Source organism: Camponotus vicinus, unplaced genomic scaffold (assembly GCF_025532165.1).
Source record: "Camponotus vicinus isolate PSW18456_S1 unplaced genomic scaffold, iyCamVici1.0 SCAF_1, whole genome shotgun sequence".
Classification (NCBI taxonomy): Eukaryota; Metazoa; Arthropoda; class Insecta; order Hymenoptera; family Formicidae; genus Camponotus; species Camponotus vicinus.
In genome coordinates this window covers 2,283,724-2,311,039 of record NW_028141945.1, presented here as the reverse complement: position 1 = coordinate 2,311,039, position 27,316 = coordinate 2,283,724, and the positions used below count along the sequence as shown (strand labels likewise).

The following is a 27,316-nucleotide window of genomic DNA, read 5'->3' as shown; positions in this document are numbered from 1 at the left end:
ATCGTTCATATATATATATATATATATATATATATATATATATATATATATTTTCATGATACACACATTGAGATAGAAATTTAATTAAGTTTATAATATGTGTTGTAATAATTTTAATATTTTACATAACAAAAAAAGAGAAAACTGTTCATAATGATCTCCATTTCATTTCTATAATATGCACAATTATTTGTTAATACACATTTTGTTGTATTACTCGTTATAATTTTATTGCAAACTATCGTTATTGCAATTTTGATGAAGTAATGAAAAATGTATATAATTTAAAAGAGCAAACAGTTTAATCGATTGAATAGAGCATTTTCTGTAATATATGTTTATATTTCGGTTGAGTTTAGTCTTAAGACTTTAATTTATTCTAACTTCAACGTGTATATTGCTGTCTCCCCCTCCTCCCTCTCTTCATCAAATAAAATTACAATTTAACATAAGCATATTTATATAATATAATTAATAATTATATAACAATACAATGGACACTATTGTTAATGCAAATTTCATATTGAACAAAAGAAAGGTTAAAGTTGCTATTTTTTTTTTAATATAGCGGAGTTAATTTTACCTCGATTTTTTTTCTTTGTATTTATACTCATTAGTTAACATTGTGTTCATATCGATAAATATAAATAAATACTATTAAAGAGATAATATTCCATTCTATCTCGGCGGATGATTAATTCAATTCAATTACATATTTGTAATTTTCTTGTTTAATTACATCAGTACTCTAATCGACGACCATTTTGAAATCCGGAAATACTTATATATTGATGTAGAGTCTCTATTGAATATTTCTTTATTTTTTCGAATTACTTCGCTTACAAGTACTTAACGTAGCAACTCGAAGCTATCGCAGAATATTTGTCTTGTTTCGCTAAAGTAGTTATGTCTCATTTTGATAATGATCCCGATGCGTAATCTCCTCGTTCGCAGAACTCTGTGGAACATTCCGGATGTTACGTAAGTCACGAGAGGCAGGATGATACGGGATGAGCGTACGCGATTGCTATTGGCGCATACGGCTAGAGCTTGGACGTGATTGGTCCATCCTCCGAGTCGCCGAGTAGATGCGCGCATGGCATGTGTAGTTCTACACGGTTTTCCACGAGAGTTGCATCATTACACGTGAAGTTGGACGCACCGTCTTTTCCTGCCGATTCTTGAGTTGAGTTTTCACCGAAAGAAAGCGAAGATGTTGGCCGCCGCGAGATTATTGAACCGCAATTACGTCGGTGTCGCGTGTGACATCGCCAGGAAACAACAGTTCAGCACAATTTTGAAAAATGTAAGTACTCACATAAAGCGATATCGCGTGCTTTTTTGCTTGCGGTCGTTGCTAATTGTACGTCGTCTAACGAGAGACGCATCTTTATTGGCGGTGCTTTCTGTTCTATGCGATAAGTTCTAAATTAATTCGCGATTATGTATTGCGAAAAATCTTCGTCACACGTTCCATCACGATGCCGATTTTAAAGCCGGCACGTGAGTGGATGTTCTACCAATTCTATGTTTTATCATGATATGCTTAATTTCCCCTGTACTTTGTATTTTATTACCATTATAAAGAACTGATCATGTATTACTTGCTTTAAAATATATTCTATTATATTCCACAATAAACTGCCTGCTTCTTGTTGCGCAATAATTTTTCTTCAAAGAAGCCAATATATTTTTGATTTTATCTCTTTTGTTTGGTATATGTATAATTTATATGTTAATATGTTAAAAGTCTTTGTCGAATGTATATAGTTGTATTTATTCTCTCCAACTTATTTCACGAAGCTTTTGATAATGTCATGTATATGATTTTTTGCAATAAAATAATTCCTTGAATTATATAATATTTCTATATATATGTATTATTTTATATTTGTATATTAAACATTTATATTAATACTTTATAGGTCGCAGCTCCAACAGTCACTGTACCACATCGGCTTACTGATCTACAACAGTACCGATATAAGTAAGTAATTGAAAAGAAGTAAATATCAAATACATGTATTTTCCAGATTTAAAACAAACTTAGAACAAACATTTTTTTTATAGATCTGAAGGTGTAAAAGGTGCAGTTATTGGTATCGATCTTGGAACTACATTCTCTTGCGTAGCAGTAATGGAAGGCAAACAAGCTAAAGTTATAGAAAATGCTGAAGGTTCTAGAACCACACCATCTTATGTTGCTTTTACAAAAGGTACTGAATCATATTAATATATTTCCAACAGAATAACATATTTAAAAATTTATTCATTTTTTTAAAATTGTAAATTACAATTATTGACATGATGACTATGCAGTAGAAAAACGATTTCTTAAATATTTCTTTCATTCAATTTGATCTTTTTATAATAAATAATTTCTCTCTTTAGATGACGAACGCTTAGTTGGCATGCCTGCAAAACGTCAAGCAGTAACAAACTCTGCTAACACATTTTATGCAACAAAACGATTAATTGGACGGAGATTTGAGGATCCTGAAGTGAAAAAGGATATGTAGGTATATTGATATTTACATAATTTATTATAAAAATATGATATATGGTTATGTTAATATACTTTTGTAGGAAAAGTGTGACATATAAAATCGTAAGAGCATCCAATGGAGATGCATGGGTACAAGGTGCTGATGGAAAAATGTACTCTCCCAGCCAAATAGGAGCATTTGTACTTATGAAAATGAAAGAAACAGCTGCAGCTTACTTGAATACTCCAGTAAAAAATGCTGTTATTACTGTACCAGCCTATTTCAATGATTCACAACGACAAGCAACAAAGGATGCTGGTCAGATAGCTGGATTGAATGTACTTCGAGTAATTAATGAGCCAACTGCAGCTGCACTTGCATATGGCATGGACAAACAGGAAGATAAAATGTAAGAAAATTATATTTATATAATATAAATGATATTCTGTGTAAATATTGTTTTTTGAAAAATATATGTATCTTATATATATCATATATATATTGATTCACTAAAAAGCTATGCTTTTTATATATTTTACAAAGAAAAAGATTTAATTGATATACTATTTTTTTCCAGTATTGCTGTTTATGATTTAGGTGGAGGTACTTTTGATATTTCAATTTTAGAAATCCAGAAAGGTGTTTTTGAGGTAAAATCCACAAATGGAGATACATTCTTGGGAGGAGAGGATTTTGATAATGCATTAGTTAATTACCTTGCATCTGAATTTAAAAAAGAGGTATACACATTTTGCAATTGAGTCATTATAATCATTTATTATATTAAAATAAATTTATATTGATATTAATTAACAATCTCATTAAACATTGCAGCAAGGCTTAGATGTGACTAAGGATGCAATGGCAATGCAACGATTAAAAGAAGCTGCAGAGAAAGCCAAAATTGAGCTGTCAAGTTCCCTCCAAACAGATATAAATCTACCCTATCTTACTATGGATTCTAGTGGACCAAAACACTTGAATCTTAAGCTATCCAGAAGTAAATTTGAAAGTTTAGTAAATGATCTGATCAAGCGTACTATTCAACCTTGTCAGAAAGCACTTTCTGACGCCGAAGTAACGAAATCCGACATTGGAGAAGTTTTATTGGTTGGTGGCATGACCAGAGTTCCCAAAGTACAACAGACAGTTCAAGAAATATTTGGTAGACAACCTTCAAAAGCTGTAAATCCAGATGAAGCAGTAGCTGTTGGCGCTGCAGTTCAAGGAGGTGTACTTGCAGGAGATGTGACAGATGTTTTACTTCTTGATGTTACTCCTTTATCATTAGGTAAATTTATATATCAATTGTTTTATTGTTATGTAGGTTTATATGTGTGTATGAAACTGTGATGTGTTAGACTAATCTTCTCTCTGATGATAAATGAAGACATTTGATTTACTGAGTTTCTAGTTATTTAACTTTATAAATAAAGTTGCATTGTATATTATTAATTAAGATAAAATGTTATTTAAAAAATTTTTCTGTGTAGGTATTGAAACACTTGGTGGTGTATTTACAAGATTAATCTCTCGTAATACAACTATACCTACGAAGAAGGGTCAAGTATTTTCTACAGCAGCGGATGGTCAGACTCAAGTCGAGATTAAAGTTCATCAAGGCGAGCGAGAAATGGCTAGTGATAACAAACTTTTGGGACAGTTTAGTCTTATTGGCATTCCACCTGCACCAAGAGGTGTACCACAAATAGAAGTAACATTTGATATTGATGCAAATGGTATAGTGCATGTATCGGCCAGAGATAAAGGAACTGGCAAGGAACAACAAAGTACGTAAATTTTCTATCATTTTATATGTGCATTATATATATATATATATATATATATATATATATGAAAAAAAAATTAGTAATACAATGATGACTATATTTTTCGTCTCCGAAATTTATTTTAAAATAGAATAAAACATGTGGACTACATTGACTGATTTGTTATTATTAATAATAAATTATATTTTTTATATAGACACATATTTTAATTCTGACTTTTTATTACAGTTGTTATTCAATCTAGTGGTGGTCTTAGCAAAGACGAAATTGAAAACATGGTTAAGAATGCTGAACAATATGCAAAGGCAGATAAAGTTAAGAAGGAAAGAGTTGAAGCTATTAATCAAGCAGAAGGAATTATACATGACACAGAAACGAAATTAGAAGAATTCAAAGCGCAACTACCACAAGAAGAGGTATAATATTATTAATAATTGTTCTTAATATTTTATTTATGGATATTTTTATACTTATTCTTTTTTTTTTTCTTAGTGCGATAAACTTAAAGAATTAGTTGCCAAACTGCGAGAGACTTTGGCTAAAAAAGATGATGTTGATCCTGAAGAACTAAAAAAGCAAACGAACGAACTCCAACAAGCAAGCTTGAAACTATTTGAGATGGCATATAAGAAGGTATTTAGTCTATGTAAAAATAAATTTATATTAAACGCGATTACAATGTACAGCTCGAAAAAGGGAGAGAGAGAAAAAAAGAAAGAGAGAGAGAGCTGTTATTTAAATATCTTGATTTTACAGATGGCAGCAGAAAGAGAAAGTCAAAATCAGTCACAACAGGAATCTGAAGGCGAGAAGAAGGAGGAGAAAAATTAATTGTAATTAGGTAACTCGTATTTTGTAAAAAAAGAAAGATTCCATTTTGCACACACTTGTATAAGAATCTGTTGTTTTTTTGCAAGCTCTTACAAAAGAGCTATTTATTAAACATAAGTTTATTTTTGACGTTCTACGCGGTAATGAACAATAAACCGATTAGAAATTAAAAAAGCAAAGTATTATGCAATTCTCACATAGAATGAATTATATGTTTTAATATATAATAGTGATAATTGTAAAATGATTTGTACCAAAAAAAACAATATGAAAATAATTTGTTAACAGTTACAATCTTGCTTTTGTGGGATATTATATAGCATATTTGGTGAATGAGTCTGAAATGAGAATAGAGAGAATGAGATGAGTGTTTTGTGCAAAATAAGTTTATCCTGTAAACAATCTACAATACATAGGTTACTGTAGAAAATACTGTTATATTATGCAATGTAACCATCTTTTACCTGATTTTTTTATTTAAACATCTTTAAAAAAAAACATCAAATTTTAAGATTTTGTTTTGTTATTCAATAAATCTCTTAAATTTTAATGTATAAAAATAATTATGCTAATAATTTTATTAAAATGTCGAGGAATAAGATTACTATAAACATATATATTACTTCCTTATTTACATTTCTGATGGCATTTTTTTAACTTTGCCAAAAGGGATGTAATATATTAATCTTTAAAAATCATATCATGTAGTGATCATTTTGACCCACTCGATATTTAATAATAGAATATCTTGAAGGCCTTGATCAATAAAAAAATATTTAAAATTTTTTTTTTCAACTTTTGTTGTACAGTATCATTTCTACAGATATTTTGAATATATATTTTTTTTTGTTGATTTTTTCAAGCGTTTTGAGATAGTTAAGCTAAAGCTATCAAAACATTGTGATCTATGTTAAAAATAAAGTAACAAGGATTAATTATTATATAATTATCACATTTCATGTATGTACGTGCGTGCGTGCACTCGTAACACTCATTTTAGACAAAATTAGTGGTAGATAGTGGTTTCGATATGTAAAATAAATATTATACATAGATCAAACATCTTATTCCGATTAAAATGGAAAATTGGAAAGAGTATGTAATTATTCGTTTTCCTCATAATGTTTGAATACATATGCATTAGGGTGGGTTTTCACTTGACGCTCGACGCTCATTTTCTAGCATCAAAAAACATCACGTGACTAAAAATAAAGATACCGATTCATCATTTTCTGATCACATGATGTCTTTTGACGCTAAAAATAAGCGTCGAGCGTCAAATGAAAACCCACTCTTAAACGTGTTTGAACAGATTGTATGTACTAGCAGTACTAGAAAATCATTGACCGCATTCAGCGGACTCAACAGTTGGACAACATCACTAGATTTTTCGATGTAATTCGACGCTGATTCGATGAGGTCGGATCTGAAAGTAGAAACCAATCATATTCGATTGCTACTTAGCGGTTGAGTTTGCTGAATGCGGCCATTCACATATACATATTTTCATTAATATACACACCTGTATACACAAAAAGAAACTGAGAGGTATCATGGCCTACTTTTAGATCATTCCTAAAAGCAATACGCCCTCTGTGAACATTAAACACATGAACTACGAAGCCACGAATGTTCTCAGAAGATAACATATAATGTGCATAATTTCTGGTTTTGTTCCGTGCACGAAATGCCGGTAGCATCAGAGCTGTATAGCAAGACATTTATGTATATAAATATAAATAAATTTTTAATTTTAATTTTTTAAATAAGTTGTTGCTCTCTCTCTTTCTTTCTCTACACACACACACACCGGAATAGTTGTTCGATTGATTGATTAATTATGTATGTACATATACCGACAGTAAAATGGCGAGCCGAATGCAATTGTTCGATTTATTAACTAAATATTTATACAAAAAAAGCAAGCTGGAATGCAATTGTTCAATTAATTAACTAAATATTTATATATACTGATCGAAAAAACGAACCAGAATGCAATCGTTCGATTAATTAATTAAATATTTATATATGCCAAACGAAAAAGCGATCCAGAAGGTAATCGATTAATTAATTAATATTTTATTCTCATAAAAATAATAACTATTCAATTTAAAATATTACATGAAATATATATACGCTGGAATTACATATACAGGGTGATTCAGAACTCATGGTACAAACTTTAAGGGATGGTAGAGCACACTCTAACAATCATTTTTTGTATAGGAATGTATGGGCGCAAGTGACGCGTTGAGGCACAAACACAGGAAATAAACATGAAAGAAAAGATAAATTGTTTACTTACAGCGTCGTTGACAAGTGCTTTTTTATAGCAATGTTTACAATTATGTAATAATTGTTTACAATTATGTAATAATTGCTCAAAATTGCGTCCACCAACAGTAATACATACTTGGCAGCGTCGATGGAGTGATTGGCATACAATTTCAAAGATGCCAGGTATTTCTCGCACACGTGCAACCGCAACGGATATTCGAGCGACGAGGTCCTCACAGAGTCAACTGGATTCTCATAAACGAGGGTCTTCAGATGTCCTCATAAGAAGTACATTGTTATAAAAAAGCACTTGTCAACGACGCTGTAAGTAAACAATTTATCTTTTCTTTCATGTCTATTTCCTGTGTTTGTGCCTCAACGCGTCACTTGCGCCCATACATTCCTATACAAAAAATGATTGTTAGAGTGTGCTCTACCACCTCTTAAAGTTTGTACCATGAGTTCTGAATCACCCTGTATATTCTATGTATATGTAGAGATACCGTCTCTTTTCGAAAGATATTATATTAGCACTGAAAAATTTAAATATAATGTATATTTAATTCATTGATTCATATCTATTTATATCGCATCAGAAAATATAAATAAGAAATTGAAATTTGACTTCGATCGCAAAAGATACTGTAATCTTCCAATGTAATGCTCAAAGATAAAATAAATATTTTTCTATATATTTTCATTGACATATTTATGTAGTTTTATTTACAAAAAACAAAATGCCTGCTGTGGGATAAAAACATGTTTAACCGTATTTCTATAAATTTTTAATTAACAGTAAACTGATCTTTGATATTTATCAATCATTTTTTTAATTATTTAAAAATTTAATTATTAATACATGTATAGAATTTGTTAAATTAATCACTGATTCTTCTGAAGTTTTATAATTAAGATTCGAAAAATATAGATGTTGAAAATATAGAGAAATAGATGTTGAAAGATATAAATATTTTAAATGTCTCTTCCTTTATATAAAATATAAAGAATTTATATGTTCCTTTCTAATATAATTAACATTATTTATGTATTTTTATTAATTTATAATTTTCATACCAGCATAATATTTTTATGCAAATTATAAAATTTAATATAATTACAAAATAATATTATTATTACTAAATAGATTGTATGTATGTACACTGTTTTTTAGTTTCTGATCATTTCCAATCACTATGTATTTCTATCCAATATAGTCTCTTCTTTGAGTTTTCGAATTATTATGGTTTATTGTATTCCTTTGTATTAACATCATAAGGATTACGATCATTTGTCATGCTTATTCTATGCTTCCTTCCTATGGAGTCCATCGGAATACTTTCTATGGACATTTGTTCTCGGAGACTCGTATAGATATTCAAATCACTCAGGTTTAAGATATTCAAATCACTGTAGTTGTCTTTTTTTATTTTCTCGATTACTGTCTCTTTTTCTTTCATTTTATTCAAACATATTAATATAATTAATATTGATTAGCTAAATAAGATAAAATGAGCTTTATAAACTTTAAAATATAATTAAAAAATCGCGTTATCGCCACGTTTATATAATAGAGAATTGAATGATTTTATCAAGGTCCCTCTAATATATAAATTGATGTAATAATAGAATTTAATAAGATTTATATAGTGTAAACAATCGCGATTAAAACAGTCATTAAAACAGTTAATAAAGTTATCGACCGTTTCTTAGTTATAGAAAAAGATATTTGTATTATTAGTGCATTTTACGCGGATTATTAAAGACAATATTCAAAGACGTGGAAAGATAGACAAAGCTTCGATGTATAAGTCAACGATTAAATTATAAGATAATATTAAAAATTATAAGATAAATCGCGATTTAAAATTCCCGAGGAAACGCGACGAATAAATAAATCGATAATATTCGGAATATCCGATTGCGATATGTGTGTGTATATCTTTTATAATATAATAATCGAAGCCCCTCAATTACATTAGATATATATGTAGGAATCGAGAATTTTTCGTTTAATTTCGTTTTCGTTTCGAATTGCTTTGTATGTTAGATTATTTCTCGGGCGTGTTGACGAACCGGTCGCGGCCGGAGTTTATTGTATCTCTATTGTCTGTAGGTCCATTGTCTTGAGCTCGTATTTGTTTTGAGGCAGTTCTTGCCCTTGTTTTTATCGTGCGACAGTTAAACGTGGGATTTCGAACACTCGATGTGTCGCTTCCTGATTGGCCCGCGCGGGGCATAGCGAGGCTATTAGATCGTCTCTCGCGAGTTTTCAGGGGAGAGCGCCGAATTCCGCGAAGGCAAAAGTACGTGTTATCTGAGTAGAAATAAAAGTTATCTAAATCTGTATATAAATTCATCTTATTTTAAAGACATTCTTCTCCCGTCTGAAATTAAATCCGTAAACCTACATATATAATAGACATTATTATCGCGCGCGATATAATTATTATCACATAAATGCGAAGATATTTCGATAGACAATTTGGTCTGTAATGTTTACGAATATAGTACTCACTATCTGAGTCATTTGCGAATCTTTATAAGATAAATTGCGGTTTGAATTCACGCGAAAACGCGACGAATAAATAAGTCGATAATATGTGGAATATTTTATCGCGATACGTATAATTTTTATAATATAATAATCGTAGCTCTCAATAGACACGAGCGCGATATAATTATTATGACGTAAATATAGAAAATCGAAGATAATTCGACAAACATTTGAGGTCTGTAAAAATGTACAATTCACCGATCGATTTACTTGAGAATTTTTATAAGATAAATCGCGATTTAAAATTCGCGATAAAACGCGACGAATAAATAAATCGATAATATTCAAAATATTCAATTGCAGATACGCGAGTGACCGATAATATCCGATAAAAAGAGGAGCAATCTTAAAAATGGAGAACGATTAACATCTTGTTTCTACATCAGATTTCGCAAAATCAATTTGCGAAGAAAAGTAAAGTGATCCATTGAACCTCGGGAACTTTACTGTAGGAGGGAACGAATCCCGGATCTTCCGGACTATTCCCGATAACAATGATTTCAGTAATAAATCAACGACAATTATCTCTCGTCATTATCTTCAATTCACGAAATTGATATGCGTCAGAAAACATGTTCTTTTATTATTAAGAAATATATTTCTTTATTGAAAATTAAATGGATATAACGATTTTTTTTTATAGAAATGTGATTACGAACGATTATATTTATAAATAATAAATACATGCATCATTGGAGTTTGTGTTAAATGTGCGAACACATATAATAATTTGGGGTACCGTTCGCGCGCGCGAGATGAATCGAAACCGATATCAGGAAGATTTAAAAAATTTCAATTAGAATAGTGTGCAAAATAAAATAAATCAAATAATTTTAAACAATTAATTCTGGATTAATTCTCTAGATTCTTATTCTTATAACGTTTAAATTAATAATTTCTTTTCTTTTAATCAATATCTTACTGATATAGGGGTACTTATTCGATTTGTCTCAAAACTTTTAAGTATTCCCACATTTTATGTAACATTCATATATAATTTCACGTGTATATAATATATAATATTAATAAAAATTATAAAAATATTTTGGATACATTAATTTGTGCATGTATTTTATTATACATATATATATAAAACGGTATATACCTAAAAACTAATATTTCAAAATGGCGATGGATGTCCAATACCTTTAAATAGTTTCTTTAAAGAAACTAAAAATTAATGTTAATATCCCCAGTACCTAGAAATAATTGTTCAAAAGAGACAAATTATATTAATTAAAAATATATTCGTTCGTAATCATTTTTATCAAAAAATTAATAAAAATTAATTACAATATGAAATTTCTTGAAAAATTAAAATTTATACACAACGCTATATCCATATTTAATCTACTATTATATCTTTCTGGCATTATATAGACAATAATAATACCAATCCTAATAATGATAGAACATTTTTAATGAAGAAAAGAAAAGATACATTTCTCTCATCTAAATATATGTATATTATTTAAATTAATTCGACGTTAAAGAAGCGTATGGTGTTCGTCGTTGAATTACTACCGAAATCATTGCTTTCCGAAATTGCCAGGAAAGCCTGGGATTAGTTCCAATCTTACAATAAAAATTCCCAATTTTTAACAAGGCACCGAACTAGACGTCGCGAATGGATCTCACAAGAACCGGTGAGAAATAATTTTCCATGATGAAAATCATTTCGACTCTTCGGCGGTACGAGCCACGCAACTTCCATTAACGTTTATTTAACGGAAGGAACAACGATAACTCTTTTATTTAAACGACAATCTCATCTAAGAACGCGAAAACGAACGCGAGAAAAACACGGTGTTTTTGCAATGGTAATTTATTAATTTATTTATGAATATTTTCCGATACGAAAAAAAAAAATTCATAAATACAAATATAACAGAAAAAACGAATTATTAAATTCATAATAATTAACTCGCGATTCTATAATATCGAAGGTGATCGTTAAATTTTGTGAAGCTAATATTTAATCGTTGACTTATCACATCGAATCTTCACTCTCTTATTCGACATTTCTTTATATTTAATTAGCAATATTTAGGAATATTATCTGACGAGAGAGACAGCGATAAAATTCTTCTGTTAAAATGATAATCTTGTATAAAGACGCGAAGAGAACGCGGAAAGAACACAGTATTTTCGCAATCATAATTTAATAATTTATTTTAAGAATATTCAGTTCCGCGCGATATGGAATTCATAAATAAATAAAGCTAACGGAAAGCATATCATTAAATTTATAATAATTGACTCGCGATTCTGTAACGAAGGCGTCCGTCAAATTTTATAATGCTTATATTTAATCATTAATTTAGCATCGAATTTTTACATTTTATATAAAAATTTTTCGAATTTTTATATAAATTATATTAATGACTCTTTGACATGAAAATGCAAACAGTTACTCTTTTATGAATATTCCAAAAATATATACTACAGAAACAAATACTTTAATTTAATGAATTACTATTATGTTAATTACTATTATGTAATCATTATACGTATACTTTCGATAATTTTTCGTGTAATTTACATAAGAATTTACAATCATAAATACAATTTCATATAATATAATTATAGTCATAATTGTATTGTATTTTACAATTAAAATATCAATGTTAGATTATAATTAAAATACAATTATAACTATTTATAATTTACAATTTACAATTTACAAATTTATGATGCTATCAATATCAAATAATAATATTCGATTTATTCAAATATTTAATAACATCGATATAATAATTTGATATTGATAGCATTAACATTTGGATTAAATATTATATTTGATTTAATACACATATATTTTTAAGTTTTAAAATAAAATATAACATGTTAAGATTTCTTAAACGTTAATAATTATGCAATTTCTTTAATATTTCTGAAAATAATTTTGATAATTTAAATTTAAATTTTAAAACATTTTTATTTTTAAAACATGTTATATTTATTTTCACAACGTTTTTAAAAATAAATTCAACTTAATTAAAATAATTTGAATTTACCCCTAGAATTATTGGAATATTAAAAGGAAGAATGAATCTTTCTTAATAGCCCTAACAACCCTACTATTAAAGGATTCTAATAATTTTAATAGCTCTAACAATCCTACTATTACAGAATTCTAATGATCTTAAGAGCCCTAACAACCCTAATATTAATAGAAGAATTCTAATTATTTTACTTAATAGCTTTAACAACCCTACTTCCTGATTAACTAAAATTATTCGAGATTTGAGGAACCTATCTCTAATCATCACCTCACCTAATCATGTATATATTTTAGTCACGTGCCCTAACCGCGTGCCCTAACCGCGTACTCTAACCGTACTCTTCAGGCCAGTTGAACCTACCTTTCGTTGAGCCTGGCCACTTTCTTTCTCGATCTCTAATGAGAGATCGAAGAAGGAGATAATTATTCCTTCTTTTGCCGGATAATTACCGGCAAAAGAGCATGAAATATTTACGCTCATTTAGTAACGATCGTTCGATTTCACGATCGTTCGTTAAATATTGAATATAACTTTATTTTAACTGAAATAAAGCCAAATTACTACAAATTTCTATAAATTATATTTTATAATAAAATATAAAATTAATATGTGTATTTATCATATTACAAATTATTTAATTAATTAATCATTTGGCTTTATATTAAGTTAAAGTAAAGTTTAAAAACAATATCTACAAACAAATTCTACGATAGATAAGCTATGAGCAATTAGAAGATAAGTCCGTATTATAAGAATAAATTAACATCAAAAATTGATAAAATTGATAATTGTTAATGCGTGTCCTTTATTTAATAAATTAGACAAAATCTTCACAAAAAAATCTTTTCTTGATCTCTTCTTTTTTTAATTAATATTTTAATATATTTTCGCAATAGATGCAAAACATAAGTTTGAAAGAACTTATTAAAATTATTTTATTTAATTTAATTAATTTAATTTAATTATTTAATTTAATCCATCCTAGCTCATCCATTTTAAGACAACGGATCTACAATCTACAATCTACATCTACATCTACATTTCTACATCTGCAATTTCTACGAATCCGTTACCTTAAAGTTAAATAAAAGTTTTTTTCACTCACCGGCACTGATGCGCAACAGCGGAGTTGTTGTTATCGAAGCTAGTTGTCTGTAACATACAAATATAAAATTCATTTATAATAATGCTCACAAAATGCAATTAATATTTAAAAAAATTTTTATCGCGCGGAATTTTATATCCGATGTGTAAAATAATAAGCAGATAAACACGTATGGAAAAATTTTATAAATTTTTGAAACTGTTTTTTAAATAGAAAATTTTATATGACTTTTATAAAAATCTTTCTCTTTAATTCATTTAAATAATAAGATCGAATTATTGTTCGTTTATAACAAGTTAACGATTTATAACAATTAATATATAAATAATAATATTCACCATCAGGTTGTTCCGCCGGTGCAGGATGCCTCTCCTAGGCCTGCTCCTCCTCTCAGATCATCAGGGTTGTTGCATCGATCTATAACATATAAAAGAAGATTCTAATGTAGCAGCGTTCAAAATAATTAATATTTCAAAAATTATTGTATACATTGAATTTTATATTCGATGCATATAATAATAGCAGATTAATAAAATAATTCTATAAATTTTAAAAAACATTACTAATAATTCTCTTATAACTTTATAAAAACTTACACCTTTACAAGATTATAGCTTTAATTTAAAAATCTTTTTCTTTAATTCTCTCTTATTTAAATATAAATAAAAAAATATAAATAAAAACATCAAATTAATTGTTGCGATTAATTTAAATGTTTAATTTAACTTATAATAAATATATTTAATATTTAATATATAATTACAAATAAATAAATTGCTTACCAGAAGGTTGCTCTGCCGGAGCCTGATGCCTCTCCTAGGCCTCCTCCTCCTCTCAATCTTAGACGCGCGATACTTAACAGCACTCCCGCACTCACGAGCGATATTTTTATATCGCTATTTTCGCTATTTTACGCGCGATACTAAACGGTTCCCGCACTATTTCGGTACGATAAACAATTTTCTATTTGATCGCGCGATGTATATACTTAATATGTATATACTTTGAACGGCACTCCCGGTTTCGGTACGAGCGAAAATCCCATTTCACTTATGAGAATCAGCTTCGAGTCAACAGGTCGGGAATGCAATGATACAACGAGCAAGGACTAAGCCCAAACCGGAAAGAAGACGAAACGATTGACGGAAATAGAGGAAAATGAAGTTTACCAACTCTTTTTCGCGCATAATTATCCTATCTCGTATCGAACCTGGACCCGCTAAGCACGATTTCAGGTGCTCCGCCCGGACATATTATGCCTCCCGCGGTTGCTATATGCTACACCAGGCTGGTAGACGGCAAAAGAAGAGGATACCCACATTTTTTAAATGCTAACATTCAGCAATTTAGAAAATGGGGAGGCAACCCCTTTTACCGAGCGAAAATCGTGCCTAGGGGAATCCACTCGACTCCTCGATAGGGTTAACACACGCAGTGCGTGTGGCTGTAGACGAGCAAAGAGAAGGGACCCATTGACGATCATTCCGAGCAATCGATCGAGTTCTAACTAATTCGGGCCGAATCACTTGACGAAGCACGAAGCACGAGTGTACGTTGCATAGCAACGTGTGCAAACTCGAAATCCTAGTTAGTTGGCATCGGAAGTAGAGACTCGTGACAATAAATGAAATTGGGATTTTATATGAAAAAGTCCAAAAGTTCCGCGAAAACGCGACGACGCGAGAATACTACAACGCGAAAACGCGGTAACGAAGCGCTTGCCGTCCGCGACACGTTGACGGTACCGACGACGCGAAAGGGTACTTAGCTTCCCATTCAGGCACCTTAAGATTTATCATAAATAGAAAAATTTAAGATAAACCTCAAGGCACCATCCAAGTACTAAGCCCTCCCACCGCGACAAGGTGTACCCCATGGGAGGGTTATATTATATATAATTTTATATATAATATAATACATAATTTGAAATTTATTTTGTAATATAGTACATACATTTAAATTCGCAAATATAAACGATAAATAAAAATATAAAAGATAAAAGAAAATCTATTATATAAAGCAATGTTCAAAATAATTGACTTTAAAACTAATTATTGCGCGCAATTAATTTTTACTTTTAAATAGATATATTTTAATGTTATATATCGCGTAATTACAAAATAATTTCTTGTTAGATATAAACTTTTAAAAATATGATAAATAAAAAAATTTTTTTATACATGAAATATTTAAATAAATATATTAATATGAAATGTTTCATAAAATATAAGAAGTATCTGAAAATATTAATTAATAAAAAATTTTATAAATGTTTTAATTATTTTAAAATAAATTGGAATATTTTTTATAAGTATATGTATTATACAGGGTGACCCATTTTAACTTAGGCAGCCAAATAACTCGAAAAATAAGCAAGATAGAGAAAAATGTTTTAGACAAAAGTTGTATGGTTTCGAGGGGGCCATAAGATGGTATCATTGGTTTGACCTTGAAGAGTCATTTGAAGGTCACGTGAAGGTCACTTCAATTTTTTTAAATGGAACATCCTATATATTTTTGTACATTCTTGTAGCTCATCTCGAGAGCTTTCCAAAACACTATAATTAAGTACATTTTCGTTAAGTACTTTTTGAGTTATGAGGCTTGAAATAATTTCTTAATTTTACATAAACCGTAAAATATCTTGTAAAATATTCATTTTTCGATTACCTTACCTTAATACTTTTATGTAGAAAATAATGAGAGGAATCAATTGGTGTAAAGAAAACACATAGTTGTTTATAAGAAAAAATATGGAATTGTTAATTGCAAATTACATATTTTTTCTTCAAAACAGCTATGTGTTTTCTTTAGACCAATTGATTCCTCTCATTATTTTGTACGTAAAAGTATTAAGGTAAGATAATCGAAAAATGAATATTTTACAAGATATTTTACGGTTTATGTAAAATTAAGAAATTATTTCAAGCCTTATAACTCAAAGAGTACTTAACGAAAAGGTACTTAATTATAGTGTTTTGGAAAGCTCTCGAAATAAGCTACAAGAATGTACAAAAATATATAGGGTATTCCATTTAAAAAAATTGAAGTGACCTTCACGTGACCTTCAAATGACTCTTCAAGGTCAAACCAATGATACCATCTTATGGCCCCCTCGAAACCATACAACTTTTGTCTAAAACATTTTTCTCTATCTTGCTTATTTTTCGAGTTATTTGGCTGCCTAAGTTAAAATGGGTCACCCTGTATATGTTACAATTTAAAATCGCTATTGAATCACTATCAAAGAAATAAAACGAAACGAGAAATATGTATATTTTGAATACTATATATATACTATTGATAAATAATTTATATATTGTTGCGTCCGCGGAACGATATATGTATATCGAACGCGCGCGACACAATCGGCATACGCTGACGCTCGTGCACTCGTAAATAATAACGCGATTTAAGATACACAATAATTTTAATAAGTCGCGAGTAACATACAAGAATTCAGAATAATCGTAAAACGGATCACAAATAGGCGCGCGTCCGCACAACTTGACAGCTGGGCTCAGACTCTCTGACAGTCGTTGTTTATAACAATATCTTGACAACGCGCGCAAAAACGATTTTCTTCGAAAGAATTCAACGGGTGACGAATACATTCAGCGGGATGGGACGCGGAGACGCAACAATATAATAAATAATGAATGTGATAAATAATTTATATTAATGACTTACATCATATCTTATTGATCCATCCACTTCCAAAACCTCCTTTTTTCTTTTGCTTTCTTCGCTTTTTCCTCGTCGGCACTTCAATCCTCGTTGCACTTGTAATTGTGTTTAGAGAAAGAATTTGATAATATATGAGACGTCTCACATCACTACTTCACTGCTCAAGAGCCACTGAGCGAATGATCGTAAGTCAGAAACATTACCGCGGTACTGTTTATATCGCCAAGGTTGACTATGTAAAGAAAGAATTTGATAATATATGAGACGTCTCACTGCTTTACTGCTCAAGTCACTGTGCGAATGATAATAAAGCCGTGTAACATATTAACAATAGCGCGATACTGTTTATCAAGGTCGAACACGGTGTTATTGATAATTCTCTCGTTGCCGAAATATTTTCTGTAATATAAAATATTCGCGCGCGGAATATTAAATAATAGAAATATTTTAATTTATTGATTAAAATTAATTGATTATTTATTAAATTATTTATCATGAAGTCTTTCGTTATGCTAATTATTTGCATTTATAATTCGATTGTTTTATTTCGTGTTCCCTTATAATTCCCAAATTATATTTAGATTGTCAAGTAGAACGATAAAGTGTGTGTGTGTGTGGTGTGTAACATGAGATATATTTGGATGAGATATATTTGTGACTCTAAATATTAAAATAATAATTATTATCCATAAAGGTCGCAACGATCGAAGTGATTATTTAATATTTTGGATTCCTATCATTTAATCGATTCTCGATTCTCGATTAAATTGTATGTTGTTTAATTAACAAGGATTGAAAAAATGTAAAGCATTAGTCGAAATATATTTAATTCTAATATTGTTAAAGAAATGTTATAATAAGCATCGATGATCGTAAGATCATTACATATTTAATTTTCTTATCCTTAAATTTTATTATCTTTTATGTATTCCCTATTTCAATTTTTATTCGTAGTAATGAATGATAGCGATCCGATAATGATTTATCGTTGAGATACTGTTTCATGTCGTTAATTAATTTTTAATTAGTTAATTTTTGTTAATATTTATAGCAAATTATGTATCGATACTAATCGTAATTGTGTTTAGTAAAAAACTTACAATATACGAAGCGTTTCTCACCACACTACTTTATTACTTGAAAGTCACCATGCGAATGATGACAAAGCCGTAACATAGCGCGCTACTGTTTATACTTTATATATTGCCAAAGTCAAACGCCGTGTTATCGATAATTTGTTGCCGAAATATTTTATATATTATAAAATATACATTAACGTGGAATATTAAATTATGGAAGTATTTTAATTTATTGATTATAATTGATTATTTATTAAATAATTTATCACAGAGCCTTTCGTTATGCTAATTATTTGCATCTATAATTCGATTGTTTTACTTCGTGTTCTCTCACAATCCAAATTATATTTATATTGTCAAGTAGAACGACAAAGTAATACGGGCGAGATATATTTGTGACTCTAAATATTAAAATAATAATTATTATCCATAAAGATCGCAACGATCGAAGTGATTATTTAATATTTTGGATTCCTATCATTTAACCCCTTCACTGTCAAGGACCCCTATAGGGGCCAAAAGAATTCGTGCCACTTTTGCTTCATGGCCCCTATAGGGGCATCTTGAAAAAAACATGTTATTATTGTTACGATTTGATTGTCCTTGGGTATTTTAAGGTTTCTGAGGTCGCTGAATTCGAATCTGAAATCAGAATTTCGAACTTCAAAATGGCGGATCAAAATTCAAAATAATTTTGATATAAAAAAAGGGTTTGAATAAAAATAGGTTTCTTATCGTTTTTGGGGTTGCCGAATTCGAATCTAATATCAGATTTTCCAAATTAAAAATTGCAAATTTAATATGGCGGACTAGAACAAATAGTTGCCATACATAAAAGATGTACACTTTTTTCTTCAATTACTTATAAATCCCGCTATCTGCTGAATCCAGAGTCACGAATTATCAAATCAAGCTGTTTGCACAGAAGTGGAAACGTATACCAATTTTCAAGAAATAAAAAAAATAAAAAAACGGAGTCATTAACCGCCACGTCCTCGATTCGTGATTCTGGGTTCGGCAGAGAGCGGGATTTAAAAATAATTGAAAAGAGAAATATACAACCTTTATGTATGTCAACTATTTGTTCGAACTCTGGTCCGCCATATTGGATTTGCTATTTTCAATTTGGAAAATCTGATATTAGGTTTGGATTTTGCAATCCCAAAAATGATACACATTTTGATTGAAATCCAAAATTATTTTGAATTTTGATCCGCCATATTGGATTCACCATTATGAATTTTGTAATTCTGGCTTCAGATTCGGATTCGGCGACCTCAATAATATTTATACTGACGTATTCATGCAATTTTAAAAACTTTTTTCTTCAACACACTTTTGGCACGGAAAGTTTCTTTTCGCTGGACTATGAAGGGGTTAATCGATTCTCGATTCTTGATTAAATGGTATATTGTTTAATTAACAAGGATTGAGAAAATTTAAAGCATTAGTCGAAATATATTTAATTCTAATATTGTTAAAGAAATGTTATAATAAGCATCGTAAGATCATTACATATTTAATTCTCTTATCCCCTTTTATGTATCCCCTGTTTCAATTTTTATTCGTAGTAATGAATGATAGCGATCCGATAAAGATTTATCGTTGAGATACTGTTTCATGTCGTTAAATAATTTTTAATTAATTAATTTTTGTTAATATTTATAGCAAATTATGTTTCGATACTAATCGTAATCGTGTTTAGTAAAAAACTTACAATATACGAAGCGTTTCTCACCACACTACTTTATTACTTGAAAGTCACCGTGCGAATGATGACAAAGCCGTAACATACCCACACAGAAGAAAATATCTAATGGATATCTACTGGATATCTACATATACATTTAATGTCCATATCCACTATGGATAACCAATAGATATCTAAAAGATGTCTAAAATGTTTATATCTCCTGAATAACCAATGATGATATCCATTGAATATCCATATAAAATCCCTATATCCATATCTACTGAAAATCTATCAAAGATATCCACTGGACATCCATATAAAATCCACATATCCATATCTACTGAAAATCTACCAAAGATATCCATTGAACATCCATATATTGTCCACATATCCATGTCCATTGAACATCTACCAAGGATATCCATTAGACATCCATATAATGTCTACATATCCATGTCCACTGAAAATCGATCAAGAATATCCATTGGACATCCATATAAAATCCACATATCCATATCTACTGAAAATCTACCAAAGATATCCAATGGATATTCATATACTTCCACGAGCTTCACGCCTCGCCGCTAGGTGGCGAAAAGGAAAACGCTTAACCCGAAAGTGGGATCCATCTAAGACAGTATATAAGGCCGCAGCACAGGTCCCACGAGTCACGGCTTATCGGTCAAAGAGCGCAGACTATTATAGCCGCATGTCCTCTAGCTTTTGCGAGGAGCTCCAGAGCTCCATATAATTAACCGCAGATGGTTAATTTTTTTTAAATTCCGTTATATACAGGGTTTAGCAAAAGTGTGGAAACCCCTTAATATTTCGAAAAATACGCATTTAAAAAAAAACTGTTTCATACAAAAGTTATAGGGTTTTATGTGGCGCATTACACAGCAACATTATTATGACCTCGAATAGCGTTGTCAAGGTTATGTGAAGGTCACCTCCAACTTTTTAAATGGGACACCCTATATGCTTTTGCATATTCTTGTAGCTTATCTCGAGAGCTTTCCAAAACACTATAATTAAGTTAGTTTTCATTAAGTACTTTCCGAGTTATGAGGCTTGAAATCATTTCTTAATTTTACATAAACCATAAAATATCTTGTAAAATATTCATTTTTCGATTATCTTACCTTAATACTTTTATGTACAAAATAATGAGAGTAATCAATTGGTGTAAAGAAAACATACAGTTGTTTTTAAGAAAAAATATGGAATTGTTAATTGCAAATTACATATTTTTTCTTAATAACAACTATGTTTTTTCTTTACACCAATTGATTCCTCTCATTATTTTGTACATAAAAGTATTAAGGTAAGATAATCGAAAAATGAATATTTTACTAGATATTTTATGGTTTATGTAAAATTAAGAAATGATTTCAAGCCTCATAACTCGGAAAGTACTTAATGAAAACTAACTTAATTATAGTGTTTTGGAAAGCTCTCGAGATAAGCTACAAGAATATGCAAAAGCATATAGGGTGTCCCATTTAAAAAGTTGGAGGTGACCTTCACATAACCTTGATAACGCTATTCGAGGTCATAATAATGTTGCTGTGTAATGCGCCACATAAAACCCTATAACTTTTGTATGAAACATTTTTTTTTTAAATGCGTATTTTTCGAAATATTAAGGGGTTTCCACACTTTTGCTAAACCCTGTATGGTATCTATATACAGAACATTAAGGTCCATATTCTGAATCCTCTTTTATTGATAAAAGTTAAGATATTGATAAAAGTGCCTCTAAAAGTGGCTTACAGCCAATCAGAAGGCTTATAAGCCACTTTTAAAGGCACTTTTATCAATAAAAGAGGATTCAGAATATGAACCTAAATCAATATCCATTCAAAAATAAATATCAATATATACGTAATAAATGTATCTATATATAATAAATATCCACTGAATATTGTATAGATATTTACAGGATATTGGTTTACATATCCTGTAGATATTTATGGAACATTGAATAAATATCCATGCAGAAATCTGATAATATCCAGTATACATGCAATGGATATCTACAGAAATATCCACTAAATATTGTATGAATATCTAGTGGATATTTATGTAGATATTCTATAAATATTTATGAGATCTCGAATGGCGGACATCTGGATATCTAAAGCACGTCTAATAAATGTTTCCTATATATTCGTGGATATCCCTAATGCCCATTGAGAATATCTAATAGATATCTAATAGATATTATTTTCTGTGTGGGTAGCGCGCTTCTGTTTATACTTTATATATTGCCAAAGTCAAACACCGTGTTATCGATAATTCGTTGCTGAAATATTTTATACAGGGTGTCTCGAAACTAGCGAAAATGTCGAGGGAGATCATTATTTTTTGCATATTCCCAATTTTTGTTATCATGTATCTTTCTAACTAAGCCTTAAATTAAAATTCTATTAAAGTAAACTCTACCTAAAATTAACTAAAGAATGTGACTTTATTAATATTTTATTCCCATAAGCCTTAGATTGCGAAAAACCTTTTATTTTCAATCGTTTATAACTCGAAAATTATTAGTGCCGCGATATTTTCGCTGAGGAAAAATCGTTTTTAAATTGGCCAGAGAATCTGCGTTGAGAAGAAAAAGAATACACTTAAATAAATAAATAAATAATAGCGTATAAAGAAAGAACACACTAGTATTTTAATATAATAAATTATTATTAATTAAATTATTTATATTTTTATTTATTTTATTTATATTATTTATATTATCAGAAAGAAAACTGAGAGAGTTGTCTTGGCCCTCTTGATCTCTGAAAGTGATACTCTTTGTAGACATTTAGGGTTCCGTCACATGCGGCGTAACTTGCGTAAGCGTAACTTGCGCCGACCAATCACATCGTTTCATTTAAGTATCAGCTTCCGCCTAGTCATTTTACGCTCTTTACGCTATTATCGTTACGCCGAATCCAATTTTTGGCGGAAGAAACGCTGATGTATGTATTAGTAAGCGTATCGTACAGTGTTGTACAAGACATAGGATAGTGTAGGTTGAAGAGGCATCAAAAAGTTTTAATAAAATATGCATAACGATCAAATCTTCTTCCACTTTTGCCATCGTTTCCAAATAATTATTAATATTAAGTTAGGATGCATTATTATATACTTTTCTGTTTAAAACCTCTGAATTACTTTCTAAATATGTAAATACTAATGTTCAAATTTTAACTTTAAATTTTAATTTTGTCTAAATTATTATAACATAATTAGGATTAATAATAGATTTAATTAATATTTTTTTAAATAGTGAACCTACTGATATCACTGATAGTCCTTAACATGGTTTCAAGAACACATGTACTGTTTTAAAGTTAAAAAGATTGAAGTAAATATATACTTCAATCTTTTTAACTTTATAAATATTGCACACATTCCGCATCACACATACTTGTATGCAGAGCATCGGTTCCCCATGATGCGTACTTTTCGAGACGCGTAGGTTACGAAGACCAATCGCAAATCTTCTTAGCATTTCCATTAGAGCGTATAACGGAAAATCTAATCTACAATTGGTTGTATTTGTTACGCATTCCGCACAATACGCCCCATGTGAAAGCCGACTTTCAAAATGACGTAACTTCCTTTAAAAGTTACTAGAATACGCAAGTTACGCTTACGCAAGTTACGCCGCATGTGACGGCACCCTTAAAAGAAGATAACATATATGTTATCCTCTGAGAACATTCGTGGACTTTGGCTTTGTAGTTTATGTCCACGTTTTTAATGTCCATAGAGGGAGTATCGCTTTCAGGGATCATCTAAAAACGGGCCATGAGTGCCATGACATCTCTCAGTCTTCTCTTTGATACACATGTGATTGCTTCTAGTTAAAACGGAACACGATTATTATCTTGAAATCAGCATTGTCGTTTTACTGTCAGCTGATAGCTTTGACCATCATTTTTATATCTTTTTTCTCTTACCACAGCATTTATATAATTATATATTTATTTTATTGTAAAAACTGAAAAAACAGATTTACGAAGATTTGATGTCAGATCATTTGACAATTGTATTTGAGGAAAGTTAAACATAAATTTTAAAGGTAAATGATAAGTAAAGGGAGACATTAAATTAAATGAAAAGTAAAACTTCGAATTTTTTAACAAGCATGATACATGTATATAGGTGCAATATGTTCGTTCTGTTAAAAGTATTTTATCCCTCCCTCTGAGATAAACAATCATATATGATGCCGGTTGCACTATCAATTTCATAGAAAATAATTTTTTGTATATAATATATATATCTTTAAATGTGTGTATCCTATAGGCACATGACGTTGCATAGAGTAGTGTTTAGGATAGGTTAGAACTTGTTAAACACAACTCTTGTGTGCGGTCTTATTTTCTTCTCTGCAATACAAATCGTATTAAAGTAGAGCATGTCGGATAGTTCTGACGATGAATTAAATTGTGGTGACGATCATGAGAAAACGTCGTGGACTTTGTATAAAGACCGCGATGAGTGGAGTGACGTGACTCCTTTACCTCAGGATGACGGTCCTCATCCTGTTGTAGCAATTGCATATTCTGAAAAGTGTAAGTATATATAATTTTAAGCTTTATATCATTATTAAATTTCATGTAATTTATATAGCATATATCAAACGATTTTCATGTATTATTGATTTTTTGTATTATTATTACATAAATTTAATCTATCAACAAATCTCTTATGCCAATAAATTATAGCTTTTTATATTTTCATATGTTTTTATCTTATTATTTATTAATATTGACTTTCAGTTAAGGATGCCTATGATTATTTCCGTGCCATTTTAAAGTCAGGTGAAAAGTCAGAGCGTGCATTGGCTTTAACAGAAGCCTGTATATGGCTTAACCCAGCTAATTACACTGTATGGCAATATAGAAGAGAGATACTTAAAGCTCTGGCAATGAACTTACAGGAGGAGTTAAAATATACAGTTCGAATGATAAAATATAATTCTAAAAATTATCAAGTTTGGCATCACAGAAAAGTCATTGTTGAATGGCTGCAAGATCCTAGTGAAGAATTAGCATTTATAGAAAGTGTTTTATGTAAAGATGCAAAGAATTATCATGCTTGGCAACATCGTCAATGGTGCATACAAACTTTCAAGTTAGTATATCTCTCTAAGCTATCTCTATCTTTCTGTCTATATATATATATATAATTAATATTCTTCATATGATATTTATATATATGTATATATAATTATGAATACAGTTTATATGAGAATGAATTGGAATATGTGGAGCAATTGTTAAATGATGATGTTCGCAACAATTCTGCTTGGAATCAACGGTACTTTGTCATAAGTAATACGACTAAGTTTGAGCAAGAAGTGATAGATAGAGAAATCGATTTTGCATTGGAAAAAATAGAACTATCAAAAGGAAATGAGAGTGCTTGGAATTACTTAAGAGGGTAATTATATTTTTCAATTACTTAAGTTTAATTAAAAAAATAATATTTGTAAAAATAATATTTGTAAAAATAATATGTATATTTTTTGTGTACAAATTATATTTTTAGAATACTGTTACATGATAGCAAAGGCTTAGGTTACAATGAAAAAGTAAGGCAAAAATGTGAAGAAATGTATAAAGAAGGATGCCGTACTAATCATTTGTTGGCCTGCATAATTGATATTTGTCAAGAAATATGTTCATCTGGTGAAACCCCATCTTCTTTATTTCATATTAATTCTGCATATGAAGTAAGTCAATTTTTGTGCGTATTTGAGTATAAAACTTTTGTTACGTGTTTGGCCTAAATTTCACTTTCTTTGATTCAGTCAATCTCTCTTACTCATTTTTTTTATATTCATTTCAGTCTTTCTTATTTTTTGTTCCTATATTATCTTTATTTTTTTATTTTTTGTTGAATTCAGAATTATTATTCAAAGCTTTATTTTAACAATCTTGATGTTTTCATTCACACACACACATTGAATATATTATATAAATTATTTGATTAATATCATATGATATAATTATTATATCGTAAAATTATAGTAGTATATATAAGTAGTATAGTAGTATATATAAGTGGACATAATTATAATTATAGCATAATTACAATGGAACATGTATTTATGTTTTAGCTATGTAAGGATTTGTCGAAAAAATATGATACAATAAGATGGCGATACTGGAATTATGTGGGTAATCAGTTGAAAACGATAAAATTGAAAACAGAAGCTTGAAATTAAAAACTAGAGCACTCCTATACTGTGAATTGTTCAAAGAATTTTAGGTAACGTTTTTATATGTCAATCTATATATGGTTGATACATCTTGGCCTCTTGTCTACACAAATTATTGCATAATAATAATAAAATTAAATGCATCTTTTATGCTCTATGAAATAGAATCAGAATTTGTTAGTTAACTTATCAAAACTTATATTAAGCAAAATTTCACTAAGCTATAAGATGTATTATACCAATGTTAACGTAAATAAAATGACCTATATTACCTTTTATGCTTATATGTTGATCATTTTATGTATTTTCTGTACAGCTGCAAATCTTTAATCATATGTTATTAATAGCTTGCAATTACAAAATTTTTATATTATAACTATAATTTTTTATATTACAACTATAATTTTTATATTATTTTAAAATTATAAATAATTTTTATATTGATAACTAATGTTGTTACATTAACATTATATAGCGAAAAGCGATGAAATTAAAAGACAAGTGGATCGGCAATATTTTATTTATGGGTTTTTTTAGCAAGCGTGCGCGTACGCACATATATGTATATACAAATATATAT

At 29.5% G+C, this 27,316-nt stretch overlaps 2 protein-coding genes and 1 long non-coding RNA gene across 4 annotated transcripts; 2 read left to right on the top strand and 1 right to left on the bottom strand.

The window, feature by feature from the left end:
- The first annotated feature begins 1,098 nt into the window (after positions 1-1,098).
- Hsc70-5 (Heat shock protein 70 cognate 5) lies at positions 1,099-5,670 on the top strand. Its single transcript, XM_083094649.1, has 11 exons — positions 1,099-1,306; positions 1,926-1,987; positions 2,071-2,216; positions 2,392-2,515; positions 2,587-2,895; positions 3,064-3,226; positions 3,321-3,777; positions 3,980-4,276; positions 4,505-4,692; positions 4,769-4,909; positions 5,033-5,670. The coding sequence occupies exons 1-11, from the start codon at positions 1,214-1,216 to the stop codon at positions 5,105-5,107; spliced, it is 2,055 nt and encodes a 684-aa protein (XP_082950775.1). The 5' UTR covers positions 1,099-1,213; the 3' UTR covers positions 5,108-5,670.
- An 8,315-nt stretch (positions 5,671-13,985) lies between these two features.
- Positions 13,986-14,959, bottom strand: LOC145970024 (uncharacterized). Its single transcript, XR_014438299.1, has 3 exons — positions 14,831-14,959; positions 14,387-14,465; positions 13,986-14,095 (listed from the first exon to the last, which is right to left on the bottom strand). It is a non-coding gene; the product is annotated as an uncharacterized LOC145970024 (long non-coding RNA).
- Positions 14,960-24,343: 9,384 nt separating this feature from the next.
- Fnta (farnesyl transferase alpha) lies at positions 24,344-27,014 on the top strand. Of its 2 annotated transcripts, XM_083092229.1 has the most exons (6): positions 24,344-24,588; positions 24,816-25,084; positions 25,292-25,646; positions 25,755-25,955; positions 26,064-26,247; positions 26,635-27,014. In XM_083092229.1, exons 2-6 carry the CDS (start codon positions 24,928-24,930, stop codon positions 26,734-26,736), a joined length of 999 nt encoding a protein of 332 aa, XP_082948355.1. In that variant the 5' UTR covers positions 24,344-24,588; positions 24,816-24,927; the 3' UTR covers positions 26,737-27,014. The 2 variants fall into 2 exon arrangements, with proteins under 2 accessions (XP_082948355.1, XP_082948359.1); XM_083092233.1 differs by lacking the exon at positions 24,344-24,588 and having other exon boundaries at positions 24,606-25,084.
- The last annotated feature ends 302 nt before the right edge of the window (positions 27,015-27,316 follow it).